At 35.8% G+C, this 19,826-nt stretch overlaps 2 protein-coding genes across 6 annotated transcripts; one reads left to right on the top strand and one right to left on the bottom strand.

Annotated features, from left to right (window-relative positions):
• The first annotated feature begins 321 nt into the window (after positions 1 to 321).
• On the top strand, positions 322 to 4,100 carry LOC107764673 (EIN3-binding F-box protein 2-like). The gene is made up of 2 exons (XM_016583274.2): positions 322 to 646; positions 1,520 to 4,100. The coding sequence occupies exons 1-2, from the start codon at positions 622 to 624 to the stop codon at positions 3,406 to 3,408; spliced, it is 1,914 nt and encodes a 637-aa protein (XP_016438760.2). The 5' UTR covers positions 322 to 621; the 3' UTR covers positions 3,409 to 4,100.
• Positions 4,101 to 6,588: 2,488 nt separating this feature from the next.
• LOC107806313 (CBL-interacting serine/threonine-protein kinase 24-like) lies at positions 6,589 to 18,969 on the bottom strand. Of its 5 annotated transcripts, none has more exons than XM_016630450.2 (15): positions 18,714 to 18,969; positions 17,803 to 18,033; positions 16,893 to 16,955; positions 16,699 to 16,770; positions 15,555 to 15,662; positions 15,392 to 15,466; positions 15,228 to 15,281; positions 12,419 to 12,544; positions 11,515 to 11,604; positions 8,749 to 8,871; positions 8,473 to 8,592; positions 7,874 to 7,990; positions 7,361 to 7,417; positions 7,201 to 7,275; positions 6,589 to 7,065 (listed from the first exon to the last, which is right to left on the bottom strand). In XM_016630450.2, exons 2-15 carry the CDS (start codon positions 17,965 to 17,967, stop codon positions 6,970 to 6,972), a joined length of 1,341 nt encoding a protein of 446 aa, XP_016485936.1. In that variant the 5' UTR covers positions 17,968 to 18,033; positions 18,714 to 18,969; the 3' UTR covers positions 6,589 to 6,969.
• Positions 18,970 to 19,826: the final 857 nt, after the last annotated feature.

Genomic DNA, 19,826 nt, shown 5'->3' on the forward strand with positions numbered 1-19,826 from the left:
GATTGTGTACATCTTACTCTTCATGTACTCCACTTATAAAAAATTATTGAATTTATTGTTGTTGTTGTTGTTGTAGGAATCGTGTATATAACTTAACCTCTTTCTAAATTTTACTTGTAGAGGGAAACTAAAAAAATGATTTAAAATAAAATAAAAAGACGGATGCAATAAGTAACCGGTAAGTGGACGGTAGTTAGCTGGTTTGAGGTACACAGTACGACCACAAGTGGCTTAGCTCTGAAGAATAACCGGAAATACCGGTTTTAGGGAATGATTCATTGAACTAACCAAATACATTTAATTTGTAAAAAATAACTAAATTCATATCATATACTACTAAATTTCTAAATTTTATTTTATATATATAACATGGCCACATACCTATTATGAAGCAAAGAACCATTCTTTCCTTCTTTTTTTCTTCACTATCTGACCTTAAATTCTCTCTTTTTTCCCCTACTTTTGGTGGGGTTAGCTGTTTTCTTGAAAAAATTGGATTTTTTCAACTGGAATGCAAATTTTGGCTAAAGATCAAATCTGGGTTGTGTTTTTCTTGGTTCAAAATCTGATCTTTTTTGGTTTATTTTGTGGATTTCTTTATTTTGAAGAACAGCAGCAGCTATGCCTACTCTTGTTAATCACAGTGGTGAGTTCATTTTCCTTTTTTATATATTGAAAAAAAAAGTTCTTGATTATTATATTTTTGAATTAATTCTGTATCTTAGATAAAGATGAATTTTTAGGTTTAGTTCCAATGATTTAGTATTTATTATTATGAATATAGTCTATAACTCTGTATAGGTGCATGATTATTGAGATAAATATGAGCATTAATTTACTGTAAATGACAAAAAAGGGAAACTGAATCTATATTAAAAGATGGTAATTTTAATGAAGAAACTGAAAAAAAAATACTAACTGTTTTGGTCTTTGTATCTATAGAATTAAAGATAGGTAATTTAAGTCTGGATTTGCTCATTTTTAATGAGTTCTCAATTCAGTATCTTGATTAAGGATGAACTTTTAGGTTTACCAATGATTTATTTAGAATGAATAGAGTCTATAAATCTGTATAGGTGCATGATTGTTGAGATGAACATGAGCATTAATTTACTGAAATAAACAATAAAGGAAAAAAGTACAAAAAAGTATAACTTCTTTGTTTGGCTTGTAATCTAAAGCTATATTTAAAGATAGGTAAGTTTACTGAAGAAAATTGTGGATAAAAAATTAGTACTGTTTTGATCTTTGTATCTAGAATTGTTTTAACTATCTTATCTGAAAATATGTATCTATTAGGTAAATCTACAGCTTCAATTCACATCTGATAATTGTTTATCTGTTCATTTTTTGCAAATAAGATAACTTGGTTATACTTGAAATTTATATGAAAGTTCGTAAAAAATGGCTTGACTGATCATTTGTCAATTTTTTTTTTCTAGAGAAATTTTAGTATGCTATAGCATGTTGATTTGAGGGAAAAGATAGCTGATGATGTTTTTTGCTCTTTGGACTTCAGGTGATGATGAGTTCTATTCTGGTGGACCATTTTGTTCTGCTGAAGTTTACTGCCCTCCTAGGAAGAGGGTGCGCATTAGTAGCCCGTTTGTTGTTGAAGACCGGTCAAAGGATCCATCTCTTGAAATTCTTCCTGATGAATGCCTATTCGAGATCCTTAGAAGATTGTCTGGTGGCCGTGAAAGGAGTGCAGCGGCTTGTGTTTCTAAGCATTGGCTTATGTTGTTGAGTAGCGTGCGGAACTCCGAAATTTGCAGGAGCAAGAGCCATAACAATCTGTCAAGTGTAGAGGAAGTAAAGGGGAATTCAAAAGATACAACAATGATCTCTAAAGATGAAGATCTTGAAGTAGAATGTGATGGATACCTTACTAGGTGTGTGGAAGGGAAGAAAGCTACTGATGTTAGACTTGCTGCGATTGCAGTTGGAACTTCTAGCCGTGGGGGGCTAGGAAAGCTTTCTGTCTGTGGGAGTAACGCTGTTCGTGGTATTACTAATGTTGGTCTATCTGCAATTGCACATGGTTGCCCTTCTCTTAGGGTCCTATCGTTGTGGAATGTTCCTTCTATTGGAGATGAAGGTCTCTTTGCGATTGCAAGGGAATGCAATTCATTAGAAAAGTTGGATCTAAGCCAATGCCCTTCAATTTCCAACAAGGGACTTGTTGCAATAGCAGAGAATTGCCCGAGCTTGACTTCTTTGACAATTGAATCTTGTGCGAATATCGGAAATGAGGGATTACAAGCTATTGGAAGATGTTGCACCAAATTACAGTCTCTTACCATTAAGGACTGCCCTCTTGTTGGGGATCAGGGAGTCGCTAGTCTTCTGTCATCGGGTGCTACAATGTTGACAAAAGTGAAACTACATGGTCTAAACATCACGGATTTCTCGCTTGCTGTTATTGGTCACTATGGCAAGATGATTGCCAATCTTAATCTTAGTTCACTCCGAAATGTGAGTCAGAAGGGATTTTGGGTCATGGGTAATGCTCAGGGTCTCCAGTCTCTGGTTTCTTTGACGATCACCTTATGCAGGGGAGCCACAGATGTTGGTCTTGAAGCTGTGGGAAAGGGATGCCCGAATCTGAAACATATGTGCATTCGCAAGTGTTGCTTTATTTCTGACGGTGGACTGGTTGCTTTCGCCAAAGCTGCTGGATCTCTTGAGAGTGTACACTTGGAGGAGTGCAACAGGATTACCCAAACGGGTATCCTTAATGCGGTTTCCAACTGCAGGAAATTAAAGTCTCTTTCCCTAGTGAAGTGCATGGGAATCAAGGATCTAGCTCTACAAACTTCCTTGTTGTCTCCATGTGAATCTCTTCGGTCCTTGTCTATCCGAAGCTGTCCAGGATTCGGGAGTACTAGCTTAGCTATGGTCGGTAAGCTCTGCCCCAAGCTGCATCAATTAGATCTCAGTGGGCTTTGTGGAATAACGGATGCTGGTCTTCTCCCGCTGTTGGAGAGCTGTGAAGCAGGACTTGTTAAAGTGAATCTTAGCGACTGCCTGAACTTGACAGATCGAGTGGTTCTCTCATTGGCTAGGCTACATGGTGAGACCCTGGAATTGCTGAATCTTGATGGATGCAGGAAGGTTACCGATGCAAGTTTGGTGGCAATTGCGGATAATTGCCCATTACTTAATGATCTTGATGTTTCTACGTGTGCAATAACTGATTCTGGTGTTGCTGCTTTATCCTGTGGAGTGCAAGCTAATTTGCAGGTCCTTTCCTTATCAGGTTGCTCGATGGTATCAAACAAGAGCGTTCCTTCTCTTAAAAAGTTGGGGGAGAATCTACTTGGTTTGAATCTCCAACATTGCTCCGTTAGTTGCAGCGCAGTTGAGCTTCTTGTGGAGGATTTGTGGAGATGTGATATTCTCTCCTAAACCAAATGAGCACAAGGAAACGCATCGAAAGTGGTTTGGAAGAACAAGCAGAAAAGTTATTTGGTTCATTCAGCTTCTAGCGAGACAGAAGCACACATGAGTGTTGTTTTTTAGCCCGTGTATTCGCGGCCATCTGATACTTCAGTGTCTCGGTTGTTTTCCGGGAGGCTATGGCAAACCACTTTTTTCCAGGCTTCATCAAGTCTTAAGCCTGTTTCCAACGTTTTTGGTCTCACATGTTATGGAGACTGCCTCTATCGCGCCATGGTTTCCTGAGAATACAGTCACCGAGCACTGACACTAAAATTTTCACTCATGTTGCTCCTTGTAAAGCTACGCGGCTTGAATCATTCAGCTAAAACTTCTGTGGACGGATTCGTTATGCATTTGCCTCCTTGGTGTGCTACATTGCAGAATCAGACCGTGTGTTCATAGTCTATCATGTTAAGAGTCTTTAGTGTTCATTGTAAGTATCTACTTTCTGTATTAGGCTTTAATTGCTTGTGCAAATCTGTAGTTTGGTGCCTGTTATTCAGGGGCTTGGCCTTACAACCTACCTAGGTTGTTTTTTCTTTACCAAGTCCTAGTTTTTGATAGGATTATCAGTCCTATTTTTAGCAGGTTTCCAACATTTTCAGATTTGTACACTGCAACTATGTTTTATATTAATGAAAGTGGTAGTTTGTTTTCAATTGTGTTATTTGTTCCTTTTTTTAAAATTTAAAAAAAATGGCAGCCCGGTGCACTGTACTCTCGCTATGCGTGGGGTATGGGAAAAGGTCGGATCACAAGGGTCTATTATATGCGGCATTACCCTACATAATTATTTCTTTAATTTTAGCCACATGGTGCTCTATCAACACTAAATATAGTGAATGGAACTACTTGTAAGTGCTAATAGTTGTATAAATGTAGAACAAATATGTCAAAAGCATAAACCAAATCAATTTTGAAACCTTGCTAGTTTCTTGACTATGTATTCTTCAAACAATTAGGAGGATGGTTCGTTTAGTTTTGAATTTTCAAGATCAAAAACTGTATCCAAAGAGTTTATCTTCTATGTACATCAATTATGTAAAAGAATTCTTACATTATCAGGTCTAGAGGCAAATTTAAGATTTAAATTTGATGGATTCATCGTCCTGTACATTTTTAACACTAAACTCATTATAAAAGGAAAAAAAAGGGCAGTCTGGTACATTTAGCTCCCGCTATGCGCGGGGTCCGGGAAAGGGCCAGACCACCAGGGTCTATTATACGCAGTCTTACCCTACATTTATCATTTATGCAAGAGCTTGTTTTTACGGCTCAAACCCATAACCTCCTGGTCACATGCCAGCAACTTTACCGGTTAGTTATACCAAGGCTCCCTTTCGTAATTTTCAGTTGGACCCAATCTTCAAAGGCTCGATCCGCCTATAATCAGTTCACCTAAGTGATATTAGTAACTTGAAAAATAAGAGAGTGAGATTAATAACTTGAAAAATAAAGGAATAATCTGGCTAAAATATACTGATAATATAAAAATTCTTTACGGCGTATATAAGTTATGATTACTTGAGAATGTATGAGAGAGCTGCAACAGGCAGCCACAATGTTTGAAATTTATCATTTGTGAAATGTCAAACTTTTGTATTCATTTTAACGTATCTGCGTATAATGCAGATTCAATGCACTGGACATGTAGGTCCATTGCAGATTCAATGCACTGGACAAGTAGGTCCATTTCAGACAATGATTTCAGCGATATGTTTAGCTTAAAGTATTTGTGAACTTTGCCTCTCTTTTTTTTCCTTATAGTAAAGTCAAAAGTTCTTATTTGGAAAAAAAATAAGAATGTTAACTTTCTATATTTAGAAATAATTTAATTTAAATTTTTTATTTATTTTTAATAAGAAATTTTTATATCCACACGATATTATTAAATGTTTAAATCACAAGTTTCACATGTTTTAGTGGGCATTTGGACATAAGAATTGTAAAATTTCGGGAAAAAAAAGTGAACAAATTTCAAATGAAAATGGTATTTGAAAATTATAGTCGTGTTTGGACTTGAATATAATTTTGGTTTGTTTTTGAATTTTTGTGAGTGATCTTAATTGAAAATTTTGAAAAATACATTTTTGGAGTTTTTCAAATTTTTGAAAAATTCCAAAATTCATCTTCGAGTGAAAATCGAAAATTTTATGGCCAAACACTGATTTTGAAAAAAAAAAAAATTCTTATGTCCAAACGGGTTCTTAAAAGCCTATCTTTCTTTCTTATCTAACATGCCTTATCCTTCACCAACCTAAAGTCTATAGCACCAAATGGATGGTGGCTTCAACCATTATTGCCTACCCAAATGGACCAACATTTGCTGTCAGTAATGATCATATATTCTCTTTGGAGTCAGCTGGCACGCACCTCGGTTAATTTCATAAGTACCTGCTACCTCGAATCAGCATGAAGTATTGAATAATTTTGTCCACCAAGACTTGAATATATGAAAAAAAAAATCACCTAATATTTGTATTTCCAGTGAGATTTGAACCTAAGATCTCACGATTTTCTACCGACTTTATTGACCATTACGCTACACCCTTGAGCGCTTATGCTCTTTTGCTCTTGTCAATGCCAACAAGAACAAAAGGAGAAACCCATTTTTATCTTCTTTTTTATACTACTCGTTCTCTTTGATTCATCATTTTTGAAAAATGTATAGACCCCTTCATCTTTTTTACTAGCCTTTTTCAATAGGAACTACACAAGATAAAGGTTACTATCTCCTTTCGTGGGAGTGTAGATGTGAGACTAGGTACTTTCAACCTTAAAATGTCATGTGATAAATTTTCTTTTGTTTTCCTCATCTTTGACTTTTGTGGGGATGACAAAGTGTTTATGGGAAGCAATATTGGTTCCTGGGAGGTAAACAAACACTCAGTTCCACACACCACTACCAATGATGCATCCTTCTCTTTGCTGAAGATTTGAGGGTGTGATGCCTTGGTTGGAAGTACTCGTAAGTTGGGTTTGGGGAGGGTAGTGTGTACGCAGACCTTACCCCTACCCGAGAGGGTAGAAAGGTTGTTTCCGAAAGACCCTCGGGTCAAGACGACGAAAAGAAACACTATATTAGTACCATCAACAGAAATATCAAGAAATAATGGCAGCAACATAAGAACCAGAATGATGCCTTGGTTGGAAAAGCAAACAAAATATGAAATGCTACTCTTTTTACTACTAGCATATATCTAGTTGTCAACACCATTGCTTTCAAGCCCGTGATTTACAAATTGCAGAGCACTAAAGATATGTAGTTGCTATCTTACTGTAAGATATCTCGGAAGTTCACACTTATTTCTATGCAATAAGACCGAGATTTAACAGTAAGACGAGCAATTACAAAGATTTAGAGAGGGTACAGAGGATCGGGTAGGGGAATTCACCACATGAAACCACGCAGATACTTTACCAATCCGATGATGATGTAGTATGCAAGACAAGGCAGATAGCGAAATTGGAACATCTTCATTACACATCACAATGCTTAGTGATTCACTTCTTTTCCAGAAATCCAGTTCAGCGAGTCATTGTTCTAAGCAGAGCAGCTTTTGACATGCCATCCTTTGGTTTCCAAATGATGTCGTCAATTTTCGTACAGAAGGTTTTGTAGAACTGCAAAAGCACAGTAACAATGGCCTGTTAGGCAGTTCCAAGCTTCATGGAGTTCCTTAAAGAAACTAGATATAAGAATTGTAATGCAAGCTATAGTGAAAAACTAATTAGCAAAAGTTGAATGTAGAAGCAGACCTTGTGATATTCAAGGGTGTCCCCAGCAGCTTTTCTAGCATCAACCATGAAAAGGGAGGGCGCTACTTGGAAAACCTTTACAAATTAAAGAAAGAGTTGTCAAATGATAATAACAAGCAGCAATCTTGTAATGATTTAGTTTATGGAGATTGAAAGTTACCTCCATCACAACAGCAAATTGACCAGCCTTATTTGCCGTTACCCCCTCAATTCTTGTCTGCAATAAACATAGTGGTTGAAAATATAAACGCCCATTCAATAAAAAGGAACTCACTCAAGGCTATGTTTTGTGGTTTAAAAACATGATCTTAGCACCACAAAAGCCTTAAAAAACCTCAACCAATGGCAATGTTTACCTACGAGTATCATGATACTAAAATATATCTTGTGACACAGTTATGATTTTGCTCCTGATCAAAAACAGGTAAAACGAATAAGATGAATTCCCATTTCTTTTATGTTGGTTGCACAGTAATTGGGACAGAAATTCAGTGTATGGAAGGAAAAGGGAATTATTGTTGATAGATAGTGGGAATATGGTGGAAGATTTCTGACAATCATAGTTGATCAGATGGAGAATTGGCTATTCAATTACAACATTGCTTCATACTGATTCAATTGCTTGAATAAAAGAATCACTTGTCGTTGAAATATATGGAAATTTCGAATGTACCTTGTAATTGCGTGTGTGGACCTTAAGACCCAACGACTCTGCTGCTGCTTCAATCGTTGTAATGATGACTTTAGCAGGTTGGCGGGAAACAAATCGAGTTTGACGCTTAACATAATCCTGCAAAAAAAAAAAAAAAAAGAGAGTCAATTGCGCTTAGTTACAACAAGGAAGTTGCAAACCCCTTTTTAACAAAAGATGATGAGCACTTTTAAGTTTGTAGAAACATTAGCCTACTCACTCCCTATAATTATAAGCTATCCGGATCATATCTGACACGTTTATTTCATAACAAAAAAAGGGACGTATTTGATCCAAAATTGGATTTGAAATGGTTGGCATTATGTAGCATTGGGTCTGACTACAAGAAAAAAGAGGAAAAAGATAAGAAAAATAGACGGAGAGAAACTAACCTAACGAAAAATTAAAGGAAGAAACAATTTACATCTCCATCAGATTCCCTTCTTATCCGAGAAATGAAAAGCTTAGAAGAAGAGTCGGGAGAAAGAAAGAGAAGAAAGAGGAGAAGTGGAGATGAAATAAACTATGACGAACTTTGATTTGGTTTATTTTTGGTCCATGAACTAAATTAATCATTGTACCTGACGCCTGTCAAACAAGGCAGATAGATTCAATCCCTGCGATAGTGTTATCATCTCAAATGCATTCATTACCAAGGGGCCACTGTCACTATTTTCAGATTTTTCACTTACAAATGCATCCTGCAACAATTGAAGATAGCATATCAAAACCTAGAATGGAGGAGAACAATGCAGTAACAGGCCAAACACTTCAGCTGATCTATATCCATTATTTTCAATTTCACCATCTCCTTATCTAGTTAGCATACTAAAATCACAAGTGTGCAAGAATTCTACCTCAATGTCATCGAACACAGCACGGACATCATCAAGATTCACTACTTCATCTGCCTTGGCTCTAACAGGCACGTAGTTTTTCCGGAACCAAGGGTCTCGTCTTATCCCTTCAATCTTGATCCGCTGCATGTACATGGCTTTGATTAACATAAATCACTACGAAAACACCAAAAGGACTCTTGATTCTGTACCAGTTAGGCTGAGGTTTCTCAAACTAACGTAGAAGATGAGAAAGGAAAACATTTTTTTTACTGAAAAAGCAGCAAACGAGTAGAAGGCAAGCATAATGCATTTCTCACATTTAAAATGGCCCTAAAAAGGATCTCTATAACCAGTCAGAGAGATTTGGAAGGGTTTACTCCATGTTGAGCAACCAGACTCAAAATATTCATTCAGTTCTAATGAAACAGAGCTTTACCTCTCAACGGAGCAATGTCTCACAATATTCTACATGGTTATGGATTTTGAAGGTTCATGATGGAATATCACATTTTTGTCCCAGTTTCTTTGATAGTATTCGATTGGAGAAAGAGCTTAACATGTTAATTTAACTTATTTATTATAAAGGGCAGCCCCGTGCACTAAGCTTCCGCTATGCGCAGGGTCCGGGGAAGGGCCGGACCACAAGGGTCTGTTGTACGCAACCTTACCATTTCTGCAAAAAGCTGTTTCCACGGCTTGAACCCGTGACCTCCTGATCACATGACAACAACTTTACCAGTTACGCCAAGGCTCCCCATTATTATATTATGATTCAAGAAGAAAATATTAAAGTAATGGTTCAAAAAGCTAGTTTGACTAAGAAACATCACATCAAGTCAAAGTAGAACAATTCTGAAAAGTTTAATGAATTAAGATTTCTGAATATTGTAAAAGTTATAAAAATGTAGTAGTGTCAAATATTTTGGGACATCCCATAACCACTGAAAATCTAGATGAAGTAAGGAATATTGTATTTAATTCTTATATATTACTGCAGAACAATGCCTTGCAAGTCTGCGGAGTTCTTTCATCGTGGCTTCTCAACCAAAGCCAAATCCATCCTAGCTATTTCATCAACCATGTCCAATTACTACAAAGCTTTTATTCTTGATAAAATTATGAATACAAACATAGTTCTGCTTCACTTCAGGTAAGAAGTTTTTCCTTTTTTCTTTCTTTGATGACCGAGGAATCCGTTTGGGGCCAAACCTTAGGACCAACCGCAGCCTTTGAAACTCAGGGATAATAGGCCCCCTCCTCTACCCTTCTTCACTTAAATACCAGGCTTAGTTTACATGGCACATGGCTCGAACCTGTGACCTAAGTCACAAGTGCCTCAACCTTTGCTACTTGAACTAAGCCATGGGGACACACTTCAGTAAAGAAGCTTTGGGTGCAGTTTTGTTAATTGCCGATGTAATTTGCATAAAGTGAGTATCATTTAAAGTATTAGGAATTTCTTTGGTAGGGGAATGCACTAAGCTTTAGGTGGAACTGAAAAAGAAGAAAGAAAAAAGAAAAAGAGAAGAAGCAGCAGAGAAGGCCACAACCACAAATTAGCATGATAGGGGAACTAATAGTAGCTTTACTTTGTTATCTACTATTGAGAATTTTGTTTGATTAACTAGCCTTTTCAGTGACAGAATATCGATTAGAAAGACATTTGACTATTATCTGAAGATCGAAGAAGCATTCTCGAGACATGAGGCATTGTTGTAAATGGGTCAACTCTTCTAAGATCTCAGTCGCTCTCAAAGAAAGTATCTAATTTTATCCCACAGAAGAGGTTAGATTGACAATTTTGGGTTGACTTTTTTTCACATTGATTATCAAGGTGGAACTCATTAGCAGGACCAAGTTACATAAGTGGTACAACTCAATCATGGATCATCATAGACACAAGAATGGATCTTCCATCTATTCTTTTTTTCCTCCAAATTAATATCTTCCAACTATTCAATTATGTCTCTCTATTTATTCTTAGAGCTTAAACTTTAAGAGGCCATTTGGTACGATGGATACGCAAAAATAATCCAGGGATAAAAATTTAATACCACCTTATTACTTGTTTGGTCACTAATCATGGGATAAGTTATCCCAAGATTAAAAATAATACCAGGATAACTTATATCTGCCAGATGGTGGAATAATAATCCCACGATAAAGCAGTAAAATTGACAATCCCAGGATTAATACAACAAACCAAACATTTAACAACAACCCAGTATAATTCTATCAATAAGAAATAATACCAGTATAACTAATCCTAGCATAACTAATCCCAACATAACTTGTCTTCAAACCAAAAGACCCCTAATAGTCTTAAACATACACCCCCCCCCCAACCGGCGGGGACCCCGGCCCCCCGCATGAGAGCTAGATTGTCATATCTTCCTTATACCATCACATGAAATCCTTGGTTCCCAGCATCTATCAGTTTTACCTTTTTTGGACAATATCTGTCAAATGTTTTAACTTTGTCCAAAAGGTATGAGCGCATACTCCTCCACCTGACCAAATCAAACACAAAGCATGTCCAAAAAGCGTATGTTTATTCAGATTTCATACTTGATTGAGGTCTCCTATATATTTTTAAAATTTCATTCTGCTACTTCACTTGTGAATATTCTATATTCAGATGGGAAATCTCATTCTAGGTAGCCATCTATCTTCAGATCTCTTCTAGTTCAAGTTTAATGTCATTTGGTTATAATAGATCGAAAAATTAAGTGATAAACAGACAATACACCATAATATCAGGGTTAAAAATATCACTGCACTTACTGTTCGAGGATTTGGATCAATAATTTTTCGAATCAATGATGTTGCACCAAGAGAAAACCAAAATGGACAGGAAAAATCAGCAGCATTGATCTGTTTCAATATCAAAACCAATAAGACATTTGCGGAGAACGAATAATAACTTTAACATATAGTAAGCCGCGTACAAGAACAAACAATAACTTTAATATATAGTAAGCCATGTACAAGAAATGTCAGGTGACTTTTAAAACTCCAATTAATCTAAAAACAACAACAAACAAAGATAGAAATATTAAAGAAAAGAAACACAAGGAAGCTGATTTCTTTCCATGAGGTCTCAGATTCAAAATTTCAAATCCTAGCCCGACAAAAAAATACTAGGTGATTTTTTTCTATTTACTCGAGCCTTATTTTTGGCAGTGTTGCCCGATGCATGTGCTAGTGAAAGGTAGCAGGTACCTGATGGAATAGTCGAGGTACGCACGAGGTGGCCCAGACACCACCATCATAGCAAAAAAAAAAAAAAAAGGAAAGGAGGCAACTCATGCAGATTAAGATAAAATCAGAAATATGGAACTACAGTGTCTTGATAAGAGCAGTGTGGCCGATGCCAAGTGAAATAGAGCTTACCCTTCAAACTTCAAACTGTCTTAGCAGGTGGTGTTTAATGGTCCGAAAACTGAAGCAAGTATATCAAGCAATTAACTACACCACAATCCCATATAGAAATGAATACAATACATATGAGATGGGGCTGGTCTCTTAAACAAACACATTATCATATTGCTAATACAGAAAAGAACCAACATTGTCCCTCATATGACCCATAATTAATCATTAGCACTTGTAACTGTATAAGAAGCAAAAGAAAATCATTTACAGATTCCATTTAAAACATTACAAATGTGTGATTACTGCATCTAACCTTTGTATACAAGGTATGAAGGTCTGCCTCATCAAATGGAAGATATCCTGCCATCAGAACATAAAGAACGACACCGCATGACCACACATCAGCAGCGGCACCATCATAACCTCGGTTACTTAACACCTGAAGGATTAACTAAGAGTAATAAGCCAACCACAGCAGAAAGAGGTCAAGCTCATTCTAATATGGAAAAACATCTTAAGAAAATCAAGATATGTTCACCAATTGACAGAGTCCGGACAAATTCAACTTGGTGCAAACCTCTTATATTACACAATTTGCACAAGGTTATGATGTTACCCAAAGAAAGGGTATTGACTCTAACTGCAATAATTTGAAGGTACATTACTACAGGGCTCTCGAAAGGGAAATACATTCTATTTTCTCTCGTTTGATGACTAATAAAAAAGCCAATTGATCTTGCTAGGTGAAAGGGTTGGCAATGAATTAAAACAAAGAAAACAAACCCTCTGTTTAGCTTCTTTCTGATTCAAGCTCCTTGCAGATAAAACAAATAATGAAGGTACTTTTTATTGTGGACTTCGCAGAAGACATATAAGGGAACGGGAACATAGCTGAGAGAACCTAATTTTCTAGTCAATCAAGCTGAAAGATAGGAGATAACACCTTTAGGAACTTCATTTTCTTAGACGATATTTGGAGCTCATATTCTAGAAGGTAAAACATGGTTCCAGAGCTGGGTTGTAGCATGGTTTTGGAACTTCTCACATTGCAAAGAACCAATTCTTGCTAAGTCCAGAAATTCTTCGAAGCCAGTTCTCAAATAATAAACCTTCTTTTTATTCCTTAAGTATCTTATAACTGTAGCATTTAGCAAGAATTAAGTGTGATAACGATTGCAGGGAAGAAGTATGTTAGGGAGGAATTGGTAAGGGGTTAACAGTCTAACAGACTCACAACCCTTCAGTAAAAGACCAAAAAGAATGTGGAACTGACAAGCACTAAAACTAACAAACTCAGCTTTCTTTTTTTTCACAATAAAAGTCATCACTTATAAACTTTAGCATATTGTGTCAGAGCCTCGCTTTGGCGGCTAAGCCCTGAAGCTAGGTGCAATACCATCAGAGAACTTCGCCTCGCTTAGGCAGCACCCACTGCAGGCACCACAACGTGAAGGCGCACTCCTCATCGCCCATAAGACTTCATCTTGAAGAGGCAAAACCAAACAATAATCATAGCTGGCAAAAGTGATATCTTAATGGTTTAGAAAATGATATGAATGAATTTACTACTAAAAAGAACTGAAGATTCCTTATGACTAAACTAATTACTAAACCAGGACTAGCTGATAATAGGTTAAATCTAGGTAATTTGGCGATTGTTTATGCTCCCACTTGATTATATTCCAATATCATAATATGGTTAATTGATGAAAAATAGGCTCTAAATGTGAATTGTATATATTGCAGGATGAGGAGCCTAGGTGATGCCTTAAACAGTTGTGATTGGAACCATTTTGGAGCAAGAAAAGCCCCTCAGAGCTGAGTACGCTTGAAGACGAGGAACAGAAGTGATGAAACAGAAAACTGGACATGCGCGTCCAGGTGCGCGACCGCGCTCCTTTTAGCGCGTCCATGACAGAATCTCAGCCAATTAGCGCGGCCAGGTGCGCGGCCGCGCTAGTCCAAAATCCGGGAAGAGTTATTTAGGGGCAGAATTGGAAATCTGGAGGAAAACTCACTTAACCTATATAAAGTCAAGCTCACCCAAGGAAGAAAGGAAGAGGTTTTCAAAGTCTAGTGCAAGAAATAGAGAGACAAGAGGCAAGGAGGAGATTTGACCATCAAGTTCTTCTTTTCTTCTATTGGTTTTTGCTATTTGGGATGAAATTGAACCTATTTGTGATGAACACTAGTATGAGTGGCTAAAACCCATTGTTCTAGGGTCATGGGTGAAACATGAATGTTGTTGTTTGAAGTTTAATTTGACAAAGTTGGTTTATCATATTGGGTTGCTTATTTAATTCTGCTTTTAATTATTTTGCTGAGTAGCTAATAGTGAAATACTATCTACGAATCTTTAGTTGAACTCGAAAGTGGGAACTTTAGATTACATATAGAATTAAATAGAGCAAGTTCTTGAACCCGAGCCTCGGGGAACGGATTAGTAATTGGGATAGACATATACTCAATTGCCTTGCTTGGTTGAAATACAGGAATTGTAAATGCATTCTTGTTAATCTTAATTCCATAGACATATAGGCATTAAGTTAACTTGAATAGGCGAGTAAGAACTCGACAGATTCTTATGAGTAACATTAACCCTGTCAATCAACAATCCAGATAAATCGATTAGTCATATTAAGCCAAGAACATAACACGATTGTTAACTAGCCTGTGACCCTGGAATATCTTCTCCTACTGTTTGTTACTCGAAATTGTTATTTGTTTGGTTAATCTAACTCTAGTTAGATTATTGCTTGGTAGTTTAGGTAGTAAAACAATTACATCTCTATTTAGTGAAAAACCTCTTGGATAGACAAATTAATTGAGTTTGAATTAGTCAACAGTTAATCATAAGTCTTCGTGGGAACGATACTCTACTCACTACTCTATTACTTGACGATCACGTGCACTTGCGTGGGTGTTTTTGGTCGCAACACTAGCAACGTAAAAGTACATCATTTCCTCTTAGTTCACAATTTAAGGTATAAGATTAAAATGGGTTCTTGAAGATAGAAGGCCAATCAAATGAAGAATGAGGGGTTGCATGTATAAAACAGGAGGCAAGCACTCATAATAACTTAAAAAGTCACTGAATGATTCAAATCACATATGGATCATACCTCAGGTGCAACATAATTTGGAGTCCCACAAGTGGTATGGAGGAGCTCGACACCCTGTTAGAGATTTGAGTACATGGCCTTTTAGAAGCTCTAATTAACAGGGCAAAGGAAAGAAACAAAGATAGCTATACCATCTAATGCAACTAAAATGAGATGCTTCTTACTTGTTGAGGCAATGCACTAAGCCCAAAGTCAGAAACTTTTAAGTTCCCTTGGCAATCAAGAAGCAAATTTTCAGGCTGGAGAACAAGGAACAATAATGGTTAATTGCTTAGGTATTAGGATAGATAATTCTCACAACATATTTCCCAATCAGCAATTGCCAACCTTCAGATCTCGGTGATAAACACCCTTACTGTGACAATGAGCAACTGCATCTATGAGTTGTTGAAAGTACCGCCTCGCTTCATCATCAGAAATCCTACCTTGAAGAACCTATAAATTGAGCGACAATATTATTGAAGAGACAGATGCATCACAAGATCTTGAAAATCAAACCTTGAAAATTCATTTAGGGAGAAGGACAAAATAAACCACAAAGGTCAAAGTTCCATGAGATGAAGTAAATTAGTAAAGATGGAAGTGCCTAAATGGAAACTGGACTACTGTCACTGAACCAATTTATACCTAAGTAACCCAACAATTTATATATTTGATGAAGAATACATGTAGTTGGTTTCCTATCCATCCTTGTGGACAAAGGTTCAGAAATCAGAACAAGGCTGGACCGTGTTTCATACCAACTATTCAGGCATAATGAGAGAATCCTTCTGGATGCCGTACCTTACTGTCTGAAAATAATTGAATTGAAGCTAAATTGTCACTAACAAATTAAGCATTACCAATCATTATCTGATGTTCACAATAAGATTGCTAAGATCTAGCTAGTGGAACAGCTTGACTAGATGGAATTCTAGAAGGAAATTCAGCACACTTTCAACTACTTTCAGTGCAAAGCAACCTAACTCCAAGCTCTCCTCGTAACAAACGTGGCCCATACTACTATTTATCCGAATACAGAAGTTCTTTTTTTCTTTCTGATATATCAGTCATGCCTCTATTTTCCAGATAAAAAAGAGAGATATCTCAGTCATGCCTCTATTTTCTCATTATACAGATTACTCCACCAGTCTAATGCTTTGTGAATATTGAATAGGATGCACCAAGGATATCAGCTGACCACTACATTATCTACTTCCAGAATCTCCATTAAAGTATTGTGGCCCAGAGCTACAACTTCTCCTGATAAATGAAGAGTATCAATTCATAGAAGCTTGTCATAGGCACGCACAGTAGTTGCAATAGTGCCTCAGTCGTACCTCTATTCTCATTTACAGATACGTTTCCAGTCATTATCAAATAGAAAGCTATCAAGTTATTATCACATACAACGAAAATCTAACAGCAAGTCTACAAGAGTTATTGATTTAATGATGTAATAACCTTATTGAAAATTCTGAAGGAATCTTACAATTTTATCAAAAAGCTCTCCTCCAGTGACAAACTCCTGAATGATATATATTTTTGTCTGGCTAGCTAAAACCTATAAGGAAATACACAAAATCAATAAACATCAGCAACAGCAAAAAGTGAAGAAACAATTACACTTAGTTGGACACAGTAGTACTCGTAATATTCATAAATTTGTTCTTTTTTTCTTTTTACCTCGTGAAGCCGAACTATGCAAGGATGTCTAACAATCTTCATTATAGATATCTCTCTCTTGATCTGGAAACCATCTCAAAGAAGTCAACAAATTAACCAGCCAAAAATGCAAGAGATGAAGAAGAACAAGGACACTAACACTAATCACACACAGACTCCAGAATATGCTCTCCTAACAGAAAAATCATTTTTATAATCGAAATCCAATATGATTAAAGCTTTAATTATTTTACACAGCTAAACTGTTGTCAACCATCAACTTACTGAGGTTTGTATTGTTACTCAAAAATAGATGAACATATTGATATTCATTAATGAGATTCAGCTCAGATACCACACACATTCACATAGGTTCGATTTTGACAAGAGATTACCATGGAAAATGTCATGGTTACTCTTGCTTCACATCAAACCAGAAAAGCCTACTGAACAGGGGCAGAGCTAGCTTGTGCCAAGGGGGTTTAATTGAATCCCCTTCGCCGGGGAATTATACTGCATGAATAAGGCCAAAAAAATCTTTTCGGTTATATATGAACTGTTGAATCCCCTTGAAAAAGGAACATTCTATTTTAGTGCATGGATTCTTAAGAATTGCTTTAGGTCATTCGTTCAAATCCTAGGTGTGACATTTTAGTATTTCTTTTTGAATCCCTTAGAGGAACTTATGGCTCCGCCCACTGCTAATGAATTCGACATAAGAGATTTGTGAACTCAAACTTCGTTTTAAGAATAATCACTTTCCAATTTGAAAAAAAATTCTAATTTATCAAGCTCCACCTTTTAAATGCAGGATATATGAACAGCGCCATTGATCAAAACCAAAAAAAAAAAAAAAGAAAAAAAACAAAGTTTGCAGGATAGATGAAGCATAAACTCGAGAGTTTAAACGAAAGGAAGTATATTTTAGTACCTGCTCAACCATTCTGTGCTTAAGAATGGTGCTTTTCGCCAAGATTTTAACGGCAACATTCTCCCCCGTCTCGGTATTTTGTGCAAACTTAACTTTGGCAAAAGTGCCTTCCCCAATAGTTCTACCAAGCTCATACTTCCCAAGCTTCCTCTTCACTTTCTTCATCTTTCAACACTCATTTCCCACAGAATTCACAAAGTGAAAATACCTATAACTTAGCTCATCACAAACCTATCAATCATAATCATAATAAAAGCTATATAAATAATCTAGAAACAAGCCAAGTAGATCATGCATTACATGGTTTATATGCACACATAATAAATAAGCAATTTTCGCATGTAAAAATTTTAGGTGATTTCTTCCTATCTGCCTAAAGGCAGAGTTACGGGGTACTACGGGTAGTGGATAGTTGTCATAAAAATAAAAAAAAATGCGATTTATCACAGGGAAAAAAAACTTACAAACCAATATATACATACTCATATGATTGAAGAAACTATATGTATGTATATATATATATGGAACAACAACAGAAAATATCTGACATTACAGCTGGCAAAATTAAAATTTTGAACTGATCATAAACTCGCAAAAGTACTGTTTACAAAATTTACTAATTTACAGAACTGTTTATAAATCTAATCACATGATTTAGTTCTTGTCTTTTATTTTCTTTTCTTTTTTGTAAAATTTTGGATTAAAAAAAATGATGAAAACTGAATCTCCACAACAGTTTCCGCTTTAATTCATATTAAGATGATTTGATGAGAATATCAAACTGAATTCAATGTGTGCGCGTGTGTGAAAATTAATTGTTCGTATTTCTGTACACAAAAACGTACACATATCTGTACAAACACATTCTGAGTAAAAGAGAGAAATGGCGAATTCGCAGACGGAATTATTACCGGAAAATGGAGAAGCTCCGGTAGAAAAGTCGCCGGAAAACGGAGAAACCAAGAGATTCAGATCGATTGGGAACTGAGGTAAATTATTTGGGGATTTATGAGCAGCGGAGGATGATGACGAAGAAGAAGAGAAGAATTGGTTAACTTTAACCGCTCAAAATTCTATTTACTTCTATTATATATATATTGGTAAAGCTAATAGGAAAATGTCTTTTCAATGCATTTTCAATACATGTTTGGTTTATGTCATTTCTCCAAAATATTACTCTTTCCGTCCCAATTTATGTTTGTGTCGACAGCTTGTTTGGATGGTTGTTACGCGTCCAAATGTATCGTATCATACTGTATTATATTGCACTGTATCGTTTGATAAATATAATGTTTGGATAGATTGTATCGTTTGTCATCATTTCATGATATCACGCATAAGTAATACGAAGAATAAACTTGTAATATTATAAAAACAATTATGATACAAGGTAAAATTACTATATAAAAAATAGGGTAAATGATAAAATAAAATAATTTAATAATAATAAAGGGTGAGATTGAGAGAAAAAGACAAGGTAACGACGTGACCACACTAAATCGGTCATTACATAAAGTGGCACATTTCGTTGTTATCTAACGATGGATTTAACGATACGATACAATAAAATTTAAGTAACAATCAAAACAAATATTATATTTAAAGTAACAATACGATACGATACAATGAGTAACAACCATCCAAATAAGAAAATTAGTTTAAATATGACTATATATATCAATTCATTAAAAGTATAATAAAAAGTTTAAAATTAAAATATTTTTAAATAATAAAATATAATATTCCTTTGAGATGATTAAAAGAAAAATACAATACCTAATTAGGACAAATAAAGTATTAGTATAATATGTAAACCGACCTTATTTATTTATTTACAAATTAAATTAATTATTCGTGTTATGATTTCTTTTTATTTACTTAAGCTTTGGTGAAGTATGATTTTTTTTAGGTAGACTAAAAAGAGATATGACTCATAAATTGTGATAGAGGAAGTATATTAATGTTTATTTATGACTTCTTTTCTATTTACTTAAATTTTAATGAGCAAAATTATTGATAATAGG

This window comes from Nicotiana tabacum, chromosome 8 (genome assembly GCF_000715075.1).
Source record: "Nicotiana tabacum cultivar K326 chromosome 8, ASM71507v2, whole genome shotgun sequence".
NCBI classification, from domain to species: Eukaryota; Viridiplantae; Streptophyta; class Magnoliopsida; order Solanales; family Solanaceae; genus Nicotiana; species Nicotiana tabacum.